General features: G+C 40.6%; 1 protein-coding gene across 4 annotated transcripts in view; it reads left to right on the top strand.

The window, feature by feature from the left end:
* AMPH (amphiphysin) overlaps positions 1–21,301 on the top strand; it is a 210,789-nt gene that overhangs the window by 177,763 nt on the left and 11,725 nt on the right. The window contains exons 16-17 of one of the 4 annotated variants that reach the window (XM_072791620.1): positions 4,069–4,125; positions 8,561–8,686. The exons of 1 other annotated variant lie outside the window; for it this stretch is intronic. In XM_072791620.1, the coding sequence (XP_072647721.1) occupies positions 4,069–4,125; positions 8,561–8,686 (183 nt within the window). The remainder of the gene's footprint in view (positions 1–4,068; positions 4,126–8,560; positions 8,687–21,301) is intronic. 2 more of the 4 variants (XM_072791618.1, XM_072791617.1) reach the window with 2 other exon arrangements.

Raw genomic sequence — 21,301 nt, 5'->3', positions numbered from 1 at the left:
CTTCCTGCCCTTCTTCTGCTGTAGTGACGCTATAGCCATCCAGCCAGTCTATATTATTGTATAATGATATCAATACTATCAGCACCCCCACCATGAAGTTTACATTTAGTTTTATGCCAATTTTCTGTTTTTCTTTAAGAAAATGTTTGCAGGGTCTTATTTGTTTGTTTGTTGGTTCATTTGTTTAGTGTTTTGGGGATTTACTGCTAATTCAATCCCATATTCTGTTACATAAATCTCCCCTCGTTTTGTTGGAAAATATTAAGCATTCGGTCACTTTCATCTTATTGAAGAATTTGCTTGTTTCTCCTTCTGGACTGCTCCACCTGAACTGGGTTCTCTCTGGCGAGGCCTGCTGCCACAGCTGTTCCCGCAGGCTCTCCTGGTAGGTCTGTCCTAGGCATTGCCTTCACTTCTCCCTTATGTCAGTCCATTCTTTTCTAGGCACAAATCTTCCTCATTTGTGGTTTAATGCCACATGTTAGAATACACCTTCATCTGCATATTAAAGCACACCCTCCAGTAGCTTCCTAAGAAAAGTATGCATGAGAGGTATATATTTGTGGCCGTGTACACCTGAAATTTCTTTGGTTATATTTGTGACCGTGTACACCTGAAATGTCTTTATCTATTTACATAATGGTCTTCTAGATTGGATATTATATTAGAATATAATTTTCCTCTAGAATTTCAAAGCCATTAATCCATCAATTTCTACCTCCTAATGTCACAACTGAGAAACTGCTTTTGATTCTTTTTAAAAATTAATCTTATCTTAGATTTCATAAATTTAAGATCATGAAAACTCCATGCCAATTTTTAGAATAAACAATTTTCCAACAGAAATAATCTACAAGTAATAACTTTGCATCATGTTTGGCTTTTATAGCAGGATCATAGTCTTTTTTTTCCCAAAAATAGATTTTGAGTTGATAATTGAGGGTTTCATCAGTTTTTCCAAGGGCTTTTCTTAATCTTGAACATAATTATTTAAATAGTATTCTCAGGGTGCCTGGGTGACATAGTCGGTTAACCCTCTGATTCTTGGTTTTGGCTCACATTCGTGATCTTTGGGTCATGAGATCAAGCCCCAAGTCTGGCTCCGTGCTCAGTGCAGAGTCTGCTTAGAGTTTCTCTCTCCTTCTCCCTCTGCCACCCCCTTCCCCCAACCCACCATGCTCCCATGCTCTCTCTCTCTTTCAAATAAATAAATCTTAAAAAAAGAAATAAAATAAATAGTATTTGAATTCCAAGTACTTGTTATGTAATTATCCTTTGTTGACTCTCTTTTCATTTATTAACTGGTCTTTAATTGGACATAACCATTAATTGTCAATGGCTTTGTGTAATAGTATAGTGGTTCTTCAACATCACTTTGATCTAATACTAGAAATCCTGTATCTTGGGATCCCTGGGTGGCGCAGCGGTTTGGCGCCTGCCTTTGGCCCAGGGCGTGACCCTGGAGACCTGGGATCGAATCCCATGTCGGGCTCCTGGTGCATGGAGCCTGCATCTCCCTCTGTCTGTGTCTCTGCCTCTCTCTCTCTCTGTGACTATCATAAATAAAAAAACAAAAAAAAAGAAATCCTGTATCTTATATCAAAATTTTAATTTCAATTTTCAGGCAATTTGTATTTGTATAGAGACTGAAGTATTAAAAATTACTGGGGAATGATAGTTATTAGTCTATGTTTACTATATTGGAATTAAAATAAAAACTTAGAAAAAGTGTAATGCTAAATGAAATAAGTCACAGAAAGACAAATACCTTATGATTTCACTCATATGTGGAATTTAAGAAATAAATGAGCAAAAAGAATGAAAAGAGAGAAAGACAAATCAAGAGACAGATTCTTAACTATGGAGAACAAATTGATGGTTATCAGAGGGGATATGGTGTAGGGGATGGGGGAAATAGGTGATGAGGATTAAGGAGCACACTTGTGATGAACACCAGGTGATGTATGGAAGTGATGAATCACTATATTGTTTTGATTCTTGGTATTTTTGAGAAAATTCTTCTCTATCTCTCTCTCTCTCTCTTTCTCTCTCTCTCTCTCCCTGCTGCCTGCCATACTACTCTCTCTTTATTCTGGAAGTTTGTAGAATCTCTTTTTTAACCTGTGTTTCTGAAATTTTACAGTGATATACTGTGGTCTGAGTCCACTTCCATACATTGTATTAAGGCTCTTTTATTCTAAAAATCTGTGTCCTTTAGTTGGGGATTTTTTTTTTAATGTTACTGATAATTTCTCTTCCATTTTTTTGTTCTGTCATTCTGTCACATTCTCCATTTCCTATATTGGCTTCCTAGTTTAGTCTTCTAATCATTGTTTTTCCTTTTTTGGTTATCTTTCTTTACTTTCCAGCTCTTTCAATAGATTTGTCACTACCATTCTTTTTTAAATTTCCAAGAGCTCTTTTTCCTTACTGAATATTAGTTTTTTAATAGCATCCTCTTCTTACATCATATCTCTGGAAATACTAATGATCGTGTCCATTTTTGAAGGTCATTTTACACTTAGTCTGTTTCTTCCACTTCCTTTTTTTAACTATTCAGTTTTTCCCTTTAATACTTGAGACTTTTCCTAAACATCTGGTGGTCTTGTCTGTCTACTCATATTTGAGAGGGGGATAATAAAAAGCTGACAGGAGACTTGTACAGGTAGGTAGAGCTCATTGACTAAACATACTGTTCTGGAATTTTCTGGTTGAGTTTTCCTGTTGAGGAGCCCCTGATGAAATTCTGGAGGCATTTTTCTTGGGCTGGTGAAATCTCTAGCTCTTCTGGTCTCCTGTCTATGGGTATAACAGGAAGTGGTTGGGGAAGAAGTTGGGAGCTGGAGGGAGGGGATGTGCGCTCTCAGTACTTAAGTGCTCACTTAAGGCTGCTACTTTTCTAATATGCCTCTGTGTTCCCCAGTCCAGAGGCCCTTTGTTTCAACCTCCACAGAAATAATGCCAAGGCTAGTGGTGGGGTCAAAGGATATTGCTTGGTTTTTGGATGCATGCTTGAGGTCTAGTTACTTTTTAACAGACTCACAGCCAGTTCTCCATCTTTAGTACCACCCAGCTTCCATTTTTCTTGGTCCTCGTGTTTCTAATTTTTGATCCTTTGGGAGTTCTGAGTAATAAACTTGACTTGCTGTTGGCATTTCTCACATCACCTTAGGATACAGATTTTTTTGGGATCTGCCAAGTAACGTCTTCATTCATCTATTCTTCAATTTCAAAATTGTGTTGCTCTTACCTTTTGTATTCTTTTATGCTTATAGATTGATGCCTTTTTTTTATTTGCTTTATGAAATTCCCTTTATTGTTTAGTTTGGATTCAAGTAATTCCTCAATACAGCATCTTTAATCAACTGTCACTGTCTCATCTTTTCTTTTGGGGAGCTCTGATATCAAATTCTGTAGGTACTTTTTTTTTTTTTTTTTTTCTGTCTACAACTGGTCAGATTAACCAGGAATGGCTCTTCTGGTCTTCTGTCTGGTAGGTGTAAGCCTGGCTACCAGCGTAATGAGAGATGAATATTGTGTTAGAGATCACTGTTCCCTTAGATTTATTCCAGCTTGGTTTTATTTAAGTCAATGAATACATGGTATACAATTTTTAAGATATGGCTTATTATTAACCCATAGAAGTCACAGGTAGGTGATAGAGTAAGACTGAATTTTCAACATTTAAAAAATGTGAATTTGTAGCTGAAAGCCACTGAATTCTAATTCAGTGTAGATGTCCAGAAGAAAAGCTATAGAACAAAAATGAGCATGAGGTTTAAAAAAAAAAAAAAAGAGTGTGAGCTCTTTGTTTTAATGACTCTTAACTGTACTAATGCGTGGTTTCATAGCTCACATTTATGTTTAAGACATCTACTGTTAAAATTACTTTTGTATTATCTGCTTTTCTGATTTAAAATAAAAGACTTTAAAAAACTTTATAATGTATTTATTGATACAACTGATGGAAGCTAATTTAAATGATATCTTTGTCTTTCTTTCTTTTTTTCTTTCAGCAAATTAGCTGGAACTTTGATAAGTTTTCTTTTGTTTCCTCCCCAATTTCAGCCCCAGGACACTTCATTATTCACAATGCAGACAGACCAGAGCATGATCTGTGACTTGGTAAGCTGACTTCAGTGTGTGTTTTTGGGAATGTTGTTAGTTGCTCTTGAAGGTTCTAGGGTCGATCATTCTAGGTTATCTAGAGCTTGAATATCCAGAATGTAGTTTCTGCAGCCCTTCCTTTTTTAGAAAATAGGAAGGAAAGCTGCTGAAAAATCTCACTGTGACTTTGATTTTAGTTGCTTCTATTTATAAAGGCACAGTGATCCCAGCAAAGACAAGACAAAACAAAACAAAAGCCTCCTACTTCCAGGCTTCGGTGGAGCCTTGTAAATCCATCAATGACATGGATGTTTCCACTTGAGTATAACTTACTCCACAGGTTTAGAAGTAAAACTGCCTCAAGAATTCATGCTTCAGGATAGATCCTTGCTTCTCCTTGAGCCTGAAACTATCTCTTTTCTCATCTCCTCCCTCCCCCGTGTGAGTCTTAGAAAGGAGTCTTGCATACCAGAGATGTGATTCCTCTGTTGCTGCCAAAGGACATGAGGGCAAAGCTTGGCTAGGGAGTGAGTAGGAGCAAACAGAATTACTCTAGGTGTTAGAGGAGATTCCAACAAGATTGTTGTTGCAGCTTTCATGGGAAAGCTTTTCCCTAGCACCTTACTAGGGATGTTGAAAAAAGAGGCCTTAAATAATGTCCCTTGTGAACTTGGTGGTGGTGTGCCATACAGTTTGCGGCGTTCACGAGGGTTATTTGTAGCTCACTGGCTTTCCCGTGGGAACGGGATATAATTATCCCAACTCCTGGCTTTCACATTGGAAGCTAAGAATTGGATTTAAGTAGAATACATGTTTCTATTTAGATGATTTCACTTCTAAGTAAGGAGTTCTGTTCTGGGATGTTTGTCTTTAAAGGTTACTTTAATATTTCTCAAAGGCTAGCCCATTGGTAATACCTCGTCCACCGATTTTCAGACTTTTGCATTTTGGGTAACCAGATGAGAGAGGAGTCTGTGTCGCCTGCGAATCAAGATTTAAATATTTAAAATGCAAATTATGTTGGTGTTGATAAGGGAGCCAGAGAGAATTATGTGTCATGTTCATTGGTAATTTTCAGCCTGGGTGATGGAGTCAGGGTTATGCCAACACTGGAGCATGACATTTTTAATTATCAGTTGTGAGTGGGTCAAGAGAAAAATGGAGGAATATTGCTATAAAAGGAAAGACAGTGGATCATAATTAAACTCAGACCTATTACATGGAGGCAAAGGTCCAGGCATAGAATCCAGTGGTTTTTAAGTTTCTTAAAACATCTTCCTACTGCTCACAGCTTGTCGTAGGAGCTTCTGTTGCCTGCTCTTCTCTTCTTTGGGTATGTGTGCTCTGAAGTAGACATTTTATACCTTCTTTCCTTTGAGGAACTTAACCTTGTCATGCCCAGTCTTGCAGATGCTGCTAACATTGGCTAAGCCATGTGGGGAACTAGGAAATCATAGTAAATGCACATCTCCCACTGAGTGGTGATTCTGTAGGCTCTTCCCAGGAGCAGGACAGTTTCCCAACATTTCGTTCATTGACTGGTCTGAGCAAAGTGAAGGTTTAAGTTAGCAGGTCAGCTGTACATCTCTCCAGTCTGCATCTTACGGCCCCATAGCACATCCCTTGAGTACAAGTTTAAACTCTGCAAACCTTGCTCAGGTCTCAGTTACCTCTACGGCCCTTTGCAGTTCTCACTAAATCAGCTCTCCCAAGTTTGGAGAAGCAGGACTTGAAGGCAAGTGCTATACTGGAATGTGACCAGACTCTTAACCCCACTCCCAACCCATATCCTTCATCTGTAATGACCTGCTTTCCATCTTATGACAGACGATACTGGAAAATGTGCAGGAAGGCTGCACATCTCATTTTGTTCTAAAGGAAGAATTCCATTTCTGTATATCAGAGTTAAACCATTGTGATATCCTGCCCCCACCAAAAAATTTAGAATATCCTTCTCCTTTGAATGTGTAATGATGACTTCCTAGCCCAAGAAAACAATAGGAAATGATCACCAGAGCTCCTAAATGGGTATGGCATGGTATCAATCCATTTGCAAGGTATGTTACAGGAGGCATCTTGTAGAAAAAAAGTGGTAGAAGCAGGGCATAGTTCTGACAGGACTACTTTAGATTATCCCACAAGATGTGATTCACGATTTACCTTGGCTTTTCTTCTGTCTTGACAAAAAAGTTACAGTTTTACATTATCTTAGAAGGAATAGAAGGGTGACTTCTGTTTTTAAGTTGGAATAGTTGATTTTTATGTATAATCATGCTATCATGTTTCACCCCTACTCATCGTTGAGTGAGTTATGCTTGCCTCCCTAGAATTTAAGTTGTTAAATTGCAGAGCTGTATTGTAGTATCTAGTGTGATATTATAAGACAGGGGAAATGTTGTGACTTGTAGGGACATAACCAATCCTACCTTCTCTTCATACTATGCTTCTGTTGTTTTGTCTGATTTTAGCAAGCAAACACAATTCAGCTCATATCCAAAACCACTTACTTATTCTGGTCTTATATAAAACTTCAAAGTTTTTTCTGGACTTCCAAGAAGCCCAAGCTCTGACACAGATTTTTTTTTCATTTTAAGTTATCTTTGTATTTATTTAATGTACCACGATATATGTATTTGACTCCTATTTTGACACTTCTCTTGGCTCCTTATCTGGCTTCATGCTTTCTTCTTATACACTCAGCTCACAGGGGGACAGCTCTCTGCATATGGATTTCTTGGTGCTTTGTCAAATTACCCTTGCTTTCCTTGTTGTGTCGGTCATTTGATACCATCTTCTCATAGCAAATCACCTTGATTTCCAAATTGTTAAGGTTATATCCTGAGCGCTTACACGGTATCTCTTCGCTGCTCTGAAACCGTGTTCTGTTGCAAAGATAATTCTTTTTGAACAATAAAAGTGAAATCTTTTCCCATAAAAAACTCCTAAAAGTATATTAGAGCGAATTTTATCTCATCCTTTCTTAAAAATTGTGTCAGATCACCCCGTAAAGGTTATAAAAGCCCATAAAAATATCAAATCTCTGCACACTTATCTACCAGCGTGTCCTTTCTTTTTTATTATGCCCATTAAAGGGAAGGGTGGTGTGTGATCAAGGCAGGAGTCACAATGGAGGGTTTGGTGGGGGGCACAAGAGAAAAATTTTGTGTGTTTATCCAACACTAAGCCATTCGTTACTCATTTCCTATAATCTTAGCAAAGCGTTCCCATCCCTTCTATATGGAACTTGTCATGTGCACCCACCTTTGTGGGCAGATGTGTGTGAGAGAGCTAGGGGAGATTTTTCACTGCTTCTGGTGAAAGTCTGACAAAAGTTAGCCAATTTCTCCAATCACAGGATCTATTGGAGACTTCTTACTACTCCAGGAAAGCACTTTTCAGCTTTCTTACAGTTTCAGTGTCCTGATGAAAAAGAACCTTACTGTGCCTTCTAATGGCCACCCATCTAGTGAAGTGATACTGCTAAATACATATGCTTACATTAGTCCAAATTGAAAAAGAGGGAACATTTTCAGTAGCTGTGGTGACAGGCAGTGGCTGTGGTATTTTTGATGGCCTGTGGCCTGTTGTTGCTTAATATTGATCATTTTAAAACTAACAAAGTCTGGAGCTAAGAGTCCAGAGGCTCGATTCAGCATATAATTGGAGGATGTCTATGAGAAAAGGTCACAGTGGGATGCAAAGACCCTACTCTTGTCCACACAATTAGAATAGTCTAATTGGTACCAGAGAATACCACCCTGTGGTTCTTTACAGAACTAGCTTATTATATGAAAGGAAATGGATTGCTAAGGATCTGTTGGGGATGGGGGGAGAAGCGAAACAAGAAACTATATGAGGCAGCAAAGTATCTGTGATTGGGGTGTCTACTGGCCAGGTAGCTGGGCCTGCTCCTCCCAGCCAGGGCAATGGCACAATGACTTCATAATGACCTATCCATGCAGACTGATGCATTTTGATATGAATATTGGGGTGGCCCCTCCATTTTGGGTACAGTGCATGTAAGCAGAACTGGGAGGTCCCAGAACCATGCACCTCTGAGCTCTTCCTCCCTCCATTCAACCAGCAAAGGTGGGGCGCTCCTAGGATTTCCTCTCTCTCTCTCTCTCTGTTAAATAGTAGAGGGTACCATTTGAGGATCTCTTACAGATGTCATAAAGTTACAAGTAAGTACAATGAGTAGTCAAAATGGTAAGTCTTTGTCTAACTTCAGGGAGAATTATGATGCTCAGTGATGCTAAAGACAAGCTTAACAAGAGTTAATTTTCAGTTAAGGGCTTATGAGGCCAAATGTGGGGCTTTCTTCCTACACAGATTTAATGAAGCTAGTTGCCTACTGGATGACGAAGAAAGTCTTAATTGTCCGGTATTCTGTGATGTTATCCATTCACATGTTGAATCTTTTTCCTCTAATGCTCAAAACAAACAATCAAAGGCTGAATCTGAGCAGGCTCCGCCCACAGAGCCGAAAGCAGAGGAGCCCCCTGTCGCTGCTGTACCTGCTGTTGGGCTGGACTCTGGACTGGACACCCAGGCTGAGGAGCCAGTGGAGGGGGCAGTGGTGAGCACCGCCCCCCCTCCCACCCTCCGCCTGCCTCCCCTGCCACAGTCCTGCTCATCTTGTGATCTCATTTCTCCCTTCCCATCCATGCTTCACTTGGGCCAAATCACCTCCTCATCTGCCATGACTCCCCAGGTTCAAATAGCCTATGTGTCTTTGACAGTGAAACTTCATTGTCTTTCATGGTTTTGAAAGGAAGTGATCTAGAGACCCGATCTTATGAACTAGAGAGAAATGTCATGTAGCCACAGGCTTGGTTCTCAAAAAAGGATGCCCTCATTCTTTTCTGAGACTCTCCCATTCATGGTAGTTAAGATTGCAGACCTCACAAATAACCAGCCTTGTTAATGCTATGCTCCACCTGGGATGGCTAGAGATGGGCCTTCAAGTGAGGGACCAATCTGCAGGGGATAAACAGAGGATAATAACTTTGTTGGTTGTGTCTACATGTTGATTTCTTATAATGCTAGCTTTGTAGGTTGGTTAAGTCCTGATGAAGGATTGAAATCCTATATTAAAAATCCTTGAATCTATAAAGATTCCTGTGTACACAACCATTTCCTCAAGATCATGTCTGGTGTTGGCTCTTTTAATAAGAGGAACCTTGAGGATATATTTTATGCAAGGGTGAAGGCCCTTTGTCTGCTTAGAAACCTGCTCTTACCCTTGCTCCATGCACCCATATACCACACCACATCACAAACTGGCATGAACTCTGTGTGTGCCATGTTGAATTGGGTAGTTTAACCTTCCTCAAAGTGTAGGATAATACTAAGGAAACTTTAATTCAAAATACTCATGGAGAGGGGCACCGGGGTTGCTCAGTGGTTTGGGCATCTGATCTCAGTGCAAGTCTTTATTTCAGGGTCATGAGTTCAAGCCCCACTTTGGGCCCCATGCTGGGTGTGGGACCTATTTAAAAAAAATACTCATGGAGAATGGAATTTAGTTTGTTTATGAAATACAGTTAAAATGTCTCCAAAGACTCTCAGTCTGGTTACCATTTCCTACAGTCTTTATGGAATCTGTACAAAGATGAAAACCAGTCTCCCTTGCCCCCAAAATAACATTGACTAGATTAGGTAACTAGAGAAATTAAAGTTATATTTCTTGCTATTATTTGTTGTGTTATTTTATCAGGAAGGGGGTAGGTCATCTGTCAAATCTATAGTTTATTAATAGAGTAGAAAAATAAATAATAGAGCAAGATAGTGATGGGAAATACAGATTAAGAATGACTCAAGCAAAAATGCTCATGCTTTCCATTTAAAGATATAGAGTTGGACCAAGTCCTATAGGGAAAACAAGAAATGTGTTCTGCTAGGTTGAGTCCCTCTTGGAAGGCTGCTTGCTTGGACTCTTGATTGGAGAGGGCTGAGGCTTCAGGCTCCAGTGTTCACCTTTTCTCCCAGATACCCTGGTGATCTCCTTAACTCAGTGCAGAAGGGGCCTTTTTATTTGGTGTCAGACTGCGATCTGCCCTCCCAACTTAACTTTAAGATTATGTAAATACCAAAGGAAGGGAATCTACAGTTGATTTTGTTTTACGACTCTTATAATTAAAAAAAAAGAGATTCGATTTTGGAAAGAATATGGATGATACCAAGGAATTAGAAAGATATTGATAAGGTTCAGATGTTGGTTTAGAAATTGCTTTGGTTCCAAAAAGTTCTTATCGAATTTCTATTTTGAGTAGCAGCACAGACTTCACCCTCAACAGTGCTTTTAAACTACATTGATTCCGTGGCCCAGACTACTCAGTGTAAGGCTTAATGCCAAAATATCCAGGGTTTTGAGCAAAGCTGTTTGATGTACAGTAGACAGGGGATGTGAAATAGATGAGCTCATGTGTTAAAAGTGGGCTGGAATGGTGATTGTCCATGATCACCTCCCTGAGGGCCCTGGCTGTGTACCTTGCACTCCTATCCTTATTTTACCAGACATATAGCAATATGTTTTTGTTTTTTTCAGAATCCAAATTCATTGGTTTTCCAGTAAACAATATTAATAGCCACTCATCATTAAGTAGCTACTGTATCATACCTACTATAAAGATTTATAAAATCTTTTTAACCAAGGGTGATTTTAAGAATTTAAGAAAGATATTTAGCAAAATGTATGGATCAACCGTCACTAAAGCCAGCTTCCCTGATTGTGGGTGAGGAGATATTTGGCAACATTCTTCATTCTGGAAATACTTGTCTCCTAAAGCTTATAAGTGAACTTTAGAGAATAAAACAGTTGGATTCCTTGTGAAATATAAGGCAATTTGGGGAGTCTTATGAAGGATTCAGGCACCTTCTAAGATCCAGAGGTTTATGTAAGAACAGCAGGTACATACAGCCCACCTGTGAGCCACTCTCTCTGAGGAGAAAAATCTTGAGTAGTTCATGTCTCCATTCTCATACAGTCTAAACAAAAATAGTACAAGAAGGCAGCTTACCTCTGCTTGCCTAACACTCATCTAAGGTGGCTACCATCTTGTGTGTTTTAAATTGACATACCTGGATCAAGACAATCCTTCCCCATGCTCTCCCTTACACTTAAGAGACTACCATTACACAGAATATATTCTTGTTCTCTAATGTAGATTTAAAGCTTCTTTCTTTCTGGTCATAATAATCTAAGATAATGTTAGGGTTATTTTTTTTTTTTAAAGAAAGATCTCCTCCTTTGCTAGATGTGTGATATTTAGTGTGAAGACATTTAAAAAAATCCACATTGTGTCCTGGGCATTAATTAATGAGTTGGCTATGGCTGTCATAAGTCAGGATTGGGTTGACATGACCTTCTAAGGTCATCCTTTTTGCTGCCAAACTGTCACCACACAGTTCTTATTTCCAGCCATGACAGTGCATTTTGTCCGAGGTGAAGTTTGTGGTGGTTTTGTTAAAAAAAAAAAAAATGTAATTTCAAAATTAGGAAATTTTAACAAAGAAACCTGGGGCTTTCAAGAACAGTAACTATTACGTTTTCGTTTGTTGTTTGATTCCGCTCGTATCTAATGTCTTTAGTTTTTCCCTGCAGTACTAAATTGCATCTGTGTTTCTATAGGATGTGTTTTAAAAGCCAGCACTTGTTTCTTGTCCAAATGTTTCCATGTTATATAAGCAATGAAAATCATCTTAGGAAAATAAATGATTAATATTTGTCTCAGATATATACCAGAGGGCAGCCTGGGTGGCTCAGTGTTTTAGCGCTGCCTTTGGCCTAGAGTGTGATCCTGGAGACCCGGGATCGAGTCCCGCATCGGGCTCCCTGCATGGAGCCTGCTTCTCCCTCTGCCTGTGTCTCTGCCTCCCTCTCTCTCTGTGTGTGTGTTTCTCATGAATAAATGAATAAAATCTTAAAATATATATATATACCAGAGAATTAGGTTAAGAGTCAGATAATGATTTTTACCCACAGTTATTCCATTTTGTTGTAGAGAATCACGGTCTAATTTTTTCTAAATTTCTGAAAGCTCCTGTATTTTGCTCTGTGTGAACTGGACCAATACCTGCCCCCCCACCCCATTATTTCTAAAGAAATACACTGCAATTAAATTTAGGGTTAGCATCATTTCTAAAATATAAGTGGGGAAAAGATCAAGGTAAAGATGTTTTTAGGATTGGTGAAGAGTCCTGGAAGATGAAACACTGACCTATTATTTTGGGGACTACTTTTGGTTTTGCTGTGTTTTGTTTTTTGAAAAGTCACCAGACTGAAGTTGACTTGTCAAGACCAATTTAAACCACCAAATATATATCTATGTGTCAGACACAGTCTATGAATTCATCTTGCTAAGATTTCTGTAGGCTTGAATAGAAGGCATGTGCTAGTTTCTTCCTTCATTTAGTTGACAAATATAATTTGAGTCCTCTCTAGATATCACGCTTTGTTCTGGATCTAGGGGAGACAGTGATGCAGGCAGTAGACAAGGCTCCTGCAAACATAGACTGGTGGTGGAGGAGGCCAAGACTACACAGTAGTCAGGATTTCCTCTGTGATGGTCACCGGTATGGGAAAAAGCACTTGAGTTTTCTCCTCGTGTGGAAAACATGAGAGCTGGGGCTCCCACTACGCCTCCAGGTGTGAACTCCCAATAGGTCAGAGGAAGACATAGAAGATCACAGGAAACCAGAGGAGCTTGATTGCTTGTCTGCCCTTCATGATTATAGAATTATGTCCAAACTCAAAGTGCTCACTCAGAACCACATAGGAAATCTTGTGGTTTGGCTTGACATTTTTTTACTTTTTGGCTTGACATTTTTATTTACATTTTTAAAATTTATATTCAATTTACCAACATATTTTTAACAGGGCTTTGGCTGTAATTAACCAAGATAAAGAACCAAAAACCAAAAAAAAAAAAAAAAAACCCACCCTCAAACCCCTCCCCTATTCTCTCTTCTTAGTGTACGTTGGCTGAATTCATAAGCCCACGCAGAAACCATTCCTGGCAAGCCTGTGTAAGACCAGACCCATTCAAGGGGCACCTGGGTCCTCAGTGGTTGAGCGGCTGCCTTCAGCTCAGGTCCTGATCCCGGGGTCCTGGGATCGAGTCCCCCATGGGGCTCCCCACAGGGACCCTGCTTCTCCCTCTATCTGTGTCTTTGCTTCTCTCTGTGTCTCTCATGAATAAATAAATAAAGTCTTAAAAACAAAAGATCAGACCCATTCAGATGTTCAAAAGACAGCTCTGCTTAGACAGCAATGCCTACCTCACAGCCTCTCCTGTAAGCATTGATCCCAGTCGCTGCCCCTACATCAGAGTTAGAGATGGAAGAGCCTTAGAGACGTCTTTAACTGGCTCATCCCTCTCACTCCGTGGGTGACAATGGTGAGATTTATGTAGGCCGAGGATGATGTGGAGGTGAGGACCCAGACCAGTGAGTGTTACCATCCTGCCTCCGCTTCTTGCTCTTTCTTGTTCATTCTATCTTCTCAGCTCCTCCACGGCAGAAGGGCCCTTACACTGGACCACTCCTGGTGAGTGGACACCATCTGGAACCCTATCCTATGTATGATCAGGGGGAAAAAAACCCTGCTCATTCGGATCCAAGAAATTTTCTCTGACAAATTGCCTTCATTTTCCACAAGTCTCAGTCAGCTCAGATGCTTTCTTTGAGACTCACTTCGTGTGGCCTGAAGTGGAAGGCAGTGTGGCTAGAACAACCATGAGGGAATAAGGCTAAAGGAGACAGGGGCCATATTGTAATAGTGGACAGCACTGAGCGCTAGTGGTTGACATGCATTTTTTTCACAGCAGCCCCAGGAAATAGGCTTTATTTCTGTATTGTTGCCCCATTTTACAGGTCAGGGAAACTGAGACACAGTTTTGGTGGTTTAACAGAGATCACACACCCAGAAAATGGTAACATGAAATTAAATCCTGGCACTCCAATCCATAGAGAGCCAGCCCCTGACTGCACCAGATGGCTATGTTTTCAAAAAGAGCAGGATTTATGAAAGTCCATTTATAGGCCAGTTTCACATGACATCTAACTAAAGCCATTGGGGTCACAGCTAGGCTGAAATCTGTCCACGCTGACACCGACACATCCTACAACTCGGTGGCCATTCCTGTCTTGTTGCTGAAGGGTCAGAGTGGAAGCAGAAATACTCGTGCAGCCTCAGCCGTGAGCTCCTCAGGAGGAACGTGTGTCCTAATCCCCCACTTTGGATGTAAAGCAAGTATTTACGAGGATGTAATAGGAAGACTCCTGAATGGAGAGTCTGGAGAACTCGTTCCATGGCTAACCAGCAGGGTGGCCTTGGGGAAATCATTTTCCCCTTCTCTGCCACTTTTCTCTCTTCTAAGAATGCTGTACCTGTTAAACTAGATCTCTTCCCATGTTCAAAAATCTACAATTTATCACATTAAAAAATTAAGGATTTCTAAATCCCTTGTGATACTTGCTAGGCAATAGCTGACAGATCACCCTGGAGCAGGTTTTGCTAACTGATGCCATGAGCTGTTCAAAGGCTACAAAAACAGAGGGTCGGTAGTCAGGGTCTTTCAAATGCCACTGTCAGCTGCCTACCAGTCCTCAAGAGTCAGGCCATTTCATCATCTGGGCGCATTCCAGGCTGCCCAGAAAGGTGCATGTGGTTTTTGGCAGGGTCAGGGTTGGGAGTTTTGCCAGCAGACCATGATGACATTTAGGTGATTTGCAGATCACCATTTTTGATCTGGTCTCTGGCCATATCTGGCAGCCCAGCCTCCTTCTGCCAACCCAAGCCTGGGCCAATCACAAGAAAGCAATACGAGCAGTGGCAACAAATGCTTTTTCGTATTACCCAAAGATAACGTGGCCAGGCAAGGTGATTGGTTCCTTGCACCGGAAAGGCATTTCCCTTAAACAGCCTTTTAAGATGAGGCTGTCCCTTGTGGCTTGGCTACTTTGGAAACTAGTACTTGCTCATGTCCCCAGCTCTGAGAGTGTGCAACACACCATATTCACCTTCACTTTGAAAGAGAAACCCACCTTTCCAATCCACTTCTCTTATAGACTTTGCAAATAAATGTCTAATTAAAACTTCGGTGTCCTAATGTGTAATTAAAACTTCGGCGTCCTAATGTGTATCACTGTTGGATAGTCTGCTGTGACCTGGAAGGCCCGATGAGCCAAAAATTCATTAACTTTGGAATTTCTGCAGAAATTCTGCAGAATTTTCAAAGGAAGATATGGAGCCAATGCTGACAGGTGTTGCCATGGCAACCGTGCTGCCAGCCACCTAGCGGAGCCGCGGTGGGACCGGGCTGCTGCAGGTTCATGATGGCAGTTAAGGCAATACTCAGGGAGTAGATTGGAAAAAAAAGATAATTGAGATGAAGGTCAAGGGGAAGAAAACCACTAACCTCCTTTATGAGAAGGGGATACCCATAGATATATCAAATGAAGTTTGTAATACCAGGTGCCACCTTGCAAAGGAGCACCATTGGAGGCTCGGTGCTCCATGGGAGGGACCAGCTCTGCAGTCCTGCTGGAGGAAAATGAGGACCTGAGCTGTTTAAATAGAGTTTGTGTACTGGCCACCAACCTGTGTCTTTGGGGCTGTGATGATGCTACCTGCCTCTTAGGCTTTTCTTAAAAATGCATCTGGCAGAAAATCCTCTATTTCCATAGAAATGCATGGATCTTCAGGCAAGTCGAGGGCTCAGGTTAGATCCAGATTAAGGGATGGGCAGGAAAAGCCAAGGGTGGTCTGTGATCAGGATTGCCCTGGGATATTTATCTCCCTTTGTTCCTTCCCAGAGGGACTGAGGGGTCACTCCCGCTCCCATACTGATGAGTGCAAGAGTCAGAACTAACAGTCAGATCCCTAGTTCTCTCGGATTCCATGGTAGTCTCTTCTGTCCTGTTCCCTTACCAGGAAAATGGCGGCATTGGGTCAGATGAGCCCTGTGGTCCTTCCAGCTTTGGGATCATTTTCATCTGTCACCTGTGAACCCAGGTACCAATTTCTAAGTCTGCAGTGCAGTGGATAAAGTCAGGAGATGGTTGGTCTTCTGTCTTCCCATTCCATACAGACCTTTCTAAACAATGAATCTGTGGGAAAATGGGCAAAACACTGTCCTACCAGCCACTTCTCATTATCTTTCTATCATGTAATTAGCTCTTAATTGAGAGGGATTTTATGACATGGTTGCTTAGGTACCCAATCATGCATGTAAATGAGTATTTTAATTGTAATCTACGAATCTCATTTTAAAGAGTAGCATTCCAAGACTGTAAGTGGATGCAGTATAGTTTATGAAATTCCACTCGCTCACGTTCTTTATCAAGAGTCCTTGCTTGGGGTTGACAGTAGGAAGCAGTGGGTTCATGACTCAGTTTGCCAAGAAGGGACCGTAAAGACAGGAATAGTCACTCTACCAGCCAGCCCAACAGAAGAAAACAGACTTAAGTTGAAGTTGTCCCCATTTTTCTAGTTGAAGGAATTCCTGTGTGCGATTCATAAGAAATCACCAACAAAAGGCAGAATTAATGAGGGACTAACATCTGAATATATTCTTTTAAAATTTCAAATTCAGGGGCACCTGAGCAGCTCAGTTGGTTAAGGGTCTGCCTTCGGCTCAGGTCGTGATCCCAGGGTCCTGGGACCTAGCGACCTGTCGGGCTCCCTGACTAGCTAAGAGTCTGCTTCTCCCCCAGACCCTCCCCCTTCTGGTTCTCTTTCTTTCTCCCTCAAATAAATAAGTAAACAAAATGATTTTTAAAAATTAAAATAAAGATTTAAATTCAGAATTTATAAGAAAGTCCTAGGAGCATTTCAATTGAGGGAAAGAATGTGCTACCAAAGAGCAATCAGGTGGACCTCAGACTTGCCCTCCCAAGTTCTAAAGCTCAGGAGCTGTTGGAAAGCCTCCCAGACCTTGAACACATACAAAAAATCACGTTGTGGCAGTTTTACCCCAAGCGAGTGTAGTTGGTCACATGTGAGAGCAACAGAGAGATACTATCAAATATAGAATCACCATAGAATTTCTCAAAAACATTTTATGAAGATATTTTGTGATAGATTGAAAGATGACTCAAAGTCAACATGGATGGACAGAGTAAAGCAAATGTAATGTGTAAATTGGAGATCCCAGGTAGTATGTTCTTGGATGTTCACTGTAGGATTCTTTTTATTTTCTTTATATTGACTGTTAACATAACGTGATGGGCAAAAATTCAAAAACAGTCCTCAGTAGAGACATTAGAAATGAATAAAGGGATTAGTGTTTAGTATTTAAATTATTTAAATGTATAGTCTAAGCAATTGCTATGAATATGGTTATAAACCAAGATCTTCCTTCAGAAGGAACATTTTATAACATTTAAAAACTAGAAACCAAGTAGTGTTCAGTGACATAAATGTTAAATAAGTTGTCAAATAGAAAAAACAATAAGGTACAAACTACATAGACTATTGATATAATTTTTCTAAGAAACATGATCCCTGTGTTATAAAATAGACAATAAAGTCCCGCTAGGCACAGAAAATGAAGGAAAATAAATATGCGAAAATGTTATTTCTTTTGTTATCTTTAAACCCACAGTATCCATTATTTTTTAATCAGAGAAATACCTGTTTTCAGTTCAAACTACCTGATAGATATTTATGAAATTTATACTCGGGTTAGCCTCACCCAGACCAGTTACTGGCAAGACCAGTGCTTCTCAGGCATTGTTCAGAGCTCACATTGCCAAGAAAACAATGAGTAACTAAAATTAGTCACTAAATTACACAAAGCCCAAAGATTACAAATTCTCCTGCAGCCAATCACTACTCTTTTTCTTTTTTAAGATTTTATTTATTCATGAGAGACACGGAGAGAGAGGCAGAGACACAGGCGGAGGGAGAAGCAGGCTCCCTGTGGGGAGCCCAATGCAGGACTCCATCACAGCACCCCTGAGCCAAAAGCAGATGCTCAACCACGGAGCCACCCAGGTGCTCCCCAGTAACTATTCTTACTTGTCCAGAGCCTGGGTCCCTGTTGACCTGCTCTCACGGCACCATCTCCTGGAGGGCTTGGCCCTTTTGTGTCATCGTGTTGTGTCTCCCTATTTTGCAGGATACACAGGCCATTGTTAGTTTGCCTTCATTTCATCCCACCTTCAGAAATTTTGCTAACAGGTGTTTGGAAGGACTGTGACATGAATGCCATGACCACATCGCTTTCCATCAAGGAGATTGTTGGGGCAAAAGTTGAAGAAAGCAGTAGGATCTGTATGGTGTGATAAAGTGAGAGCCATTCACCTTCCCAAAGATGTCCCATACTGATCCTGGGGTTTGTGTGATGTGCGTGCAAATTGCCAATAGTCTCTGCCCCATGGGCCTTGTGAATACGGTAAACATGTGTCCGAGGGCAGGGAGAACTTTTTTTTATGTCTCTTTGTATTAGATGTTTCCCACCATAAATACATTTGGGCAACAAACAGACAGTACCGTTTTGGCAGAAGGTAATGGTGTTTCCCTTAACATTTGGAAGGACGAGAAAAAAATGAACCACCTTGAATGTCAAAGGCTTGAAATACTTTCAGTGGTTTTGGTCCTCTGGTCTCCCCGATGACACTTTAAAAAAAAAAACAACAAAAAACTCTGCAAATAGTCGTGAAACATTGTGGTTTTTCGTAGCAGGTGTAACATTTCCGGTAGCAAGCAGAGTCCAGAAAATGTTTCCCGTTTCTCAATCTACAAATAGCTAACAAGTTGGAATCCATAAAAATAATAAGAAAAAGAGGGATAATTGTCAATTGAAAATTTCAGTCTGTCTCTGATTTGATCTGCAGCTAACACCTAATCTGAGCAAGTGGGAGTCCTGTTTCCTGTTGTGTTTTTATGTTGTTCTGTTACTACAGTTAGTAAATATGTGTTGGGAATATTTTGGCAAGAGCAGAACGTGTGCTACAGGTTCTAGACATAAAGGGAAGATTGGGGGATGCCTGGGTGGCTTAGAGGTTGAGCATCTGCCTTCGGTCCAGGGTATGATCCTGGGGTCCCGGGATCGAGTCCCATATCAGGCTCCCTGTATGGAGCCTGCTTCTCCCTCTGCCTGTGTCTCTGTGTCTCTCATGAATTAAATAAATAAAATCTTTAAAAAAATAAAGGGAAGGTTGGGGACCCCTGATTTTCAGAGCAATTCTGGAAGCAGAAAGATAGGGAATACAGGTAGCAGACAGTCCTTCTCTGTTTCTGTAATATTCTTAAGGCCTGTAAAATCAAAATGTTGTATTTGGCTAGAGAAATAGGAATTCATTGCTAGTGAACCCTAAGAAGGGAGGGATGTTTATTTCTTCCCTTTTCCAAGTAGGCCATTTGAAGCGCTGGCCTTTCCTCTCTGTAGTCAAAGTGCCAGTTCCCTTAGCCCCTCGCCTTTACTCGCATTGTTAATTTCAGTCCTTTGGTGATTTTTATTGGCCATCATCCCTCCATCCCTTTTTGTGTATGTGACAGAGATCAGGTAAGTTGCTGACAGAAGGAAGCTGAGGTATATGCTTTTTGAGTTCAGCAAACGTCAGAGTTGGTGGACAGAGCGCTTGGCCTCCACCTGCTGGTGGCTGGCATCACCGCAGGCCACACTCAGGTCTAAGTCACACCCAGCCAGGGATGCCTGGTTAAGTCATTTAGCAAAGGTGAGGTTGATGACCTATTTCAAGGTATATCTTGCAGAAGTAAAATCTGGTGCAATCAAATTGATAGCTATTTAGAGAGCTAGAGATGAGTCAGGGACTCGTCAACATTTGTATGGAGAGAGTTAAATTATTTTTGGCAGCACCATTAATACTTCACAGAAATACATTCCCTTCTGGACATATATCAATTCAGTTGAGTGTAAAATCCAGTCACTAATAGTGTGTGCTTGGCACATATAGGTATGGAAGGATTTACGCATAATCACTTGAGGGAGTAGCCTATTAAACAACATAGTTGTCGCTTCCCGATCTATCATGATGTGTATGTGTGTTATGTGTGTGTGGGGTGGTGTCTACTGCTCTGTTTGCCCGTACCATCTGCATGATATATGGTCCATCTGGTCTGAAACCAGGGGGATATTCACACTATAGGTGTGATTTTCCAAGCAGATGGAAAGCATAAATAACTTGGAATTATGATAACACAACTTGCTTTCTACATTTGAGCCTGAAAGTCCATTGTAGGCACGTTGTCTTTAGGTATATAGTTTCTGCTATGGAAGAACTTGGCTAGGTAGGCCTTCGATGCTGGAAAGAGCCTGTTCATTTCTTCAACAATAAAGCTATGAGCAATTGTTCTCTGTTCTTCCTGGGATGAAGATGCCTTGCTAGTTTACATTCCGATTCTTACTCTCTTGATAACATCAACAATACATCCTTACAAAGACCAGTGTTTATATAAAACAAGAGATGAAAGTCTCTTAAGTCTTTAAACACACTTTCAAACATTCTTTTTTTTTTTTTTTTTTATTTATTTATTTATGATAGTCACAGAGAGAGAAAGGGAGAGAGGCAGAGACACAGGCAGAGGGAGAAGCAGGCTCCATGCACCGGGAGCCCGACGTGGGATTCGATCCCGGGTCTCCAGGATCGCGCCCCGGGCCAGAGGCAGGCGCCAAACCGCTGCGCCACCCAGGGATCCCTTTAAACACACTTTCTATTAGGGGGATTGGCATTCACCAAAATCTGAATTCCCACTTCAAGTAATTGTTAGCATTTAAATTAGCTTTAAATGAATATATTTATTCATATATGAATATATGAATATATGAATAAATATATTCATATATTCATATAAAGGATTACTTTTCTGAACCCAGTACCTTAAAGACAAGATGGGGAAATTAAAAAAGAAAGAAATGGTACATCGTGGCTCATGACCACATTTTCAATCATTGCACACTTTGCATGGAGAGCCAAATTTCTATAAGAGAGGCAGGTAAATTTCCAAAATATAAGTAATCCTTGGCCATATGACAAATAGCGTAGCTGTTAGCACTATATTTCATCCCGAAAGTAAAGTGTTCTGTTGTAGAACAGTGGATTCCGTGGCAGGTTATTTTTCTTTAATGTGTCACCTGTAAATGTGAGTCAGAAGAAAGGTTTTTAAAAATGTGTTGCTCTCACCTTCTGCATCTCCCACTTCTGATGCCCAATCTCGTAGGCA

The sequence above is a fragment of the Canis lupus genome, chromosome 21 (genome assembly GCF_048164855.1).
Source record: "Canis lupus baileyi chromosome 21, mCanLup2.hap1, whole genome shotgun sequence".
Classification (NCBI taxonomy): domain Eukaryota; kingdom Metazoa; phylum Chordata; class Mammalia; order Carnivora; family Canidae; genus Canis; species Canis lupus.
The sequence above is the reverse complement of the archived record's forward strand: the minus strand, read 5'-3'. Positions and strand labels throughout refer to the sequence as shown.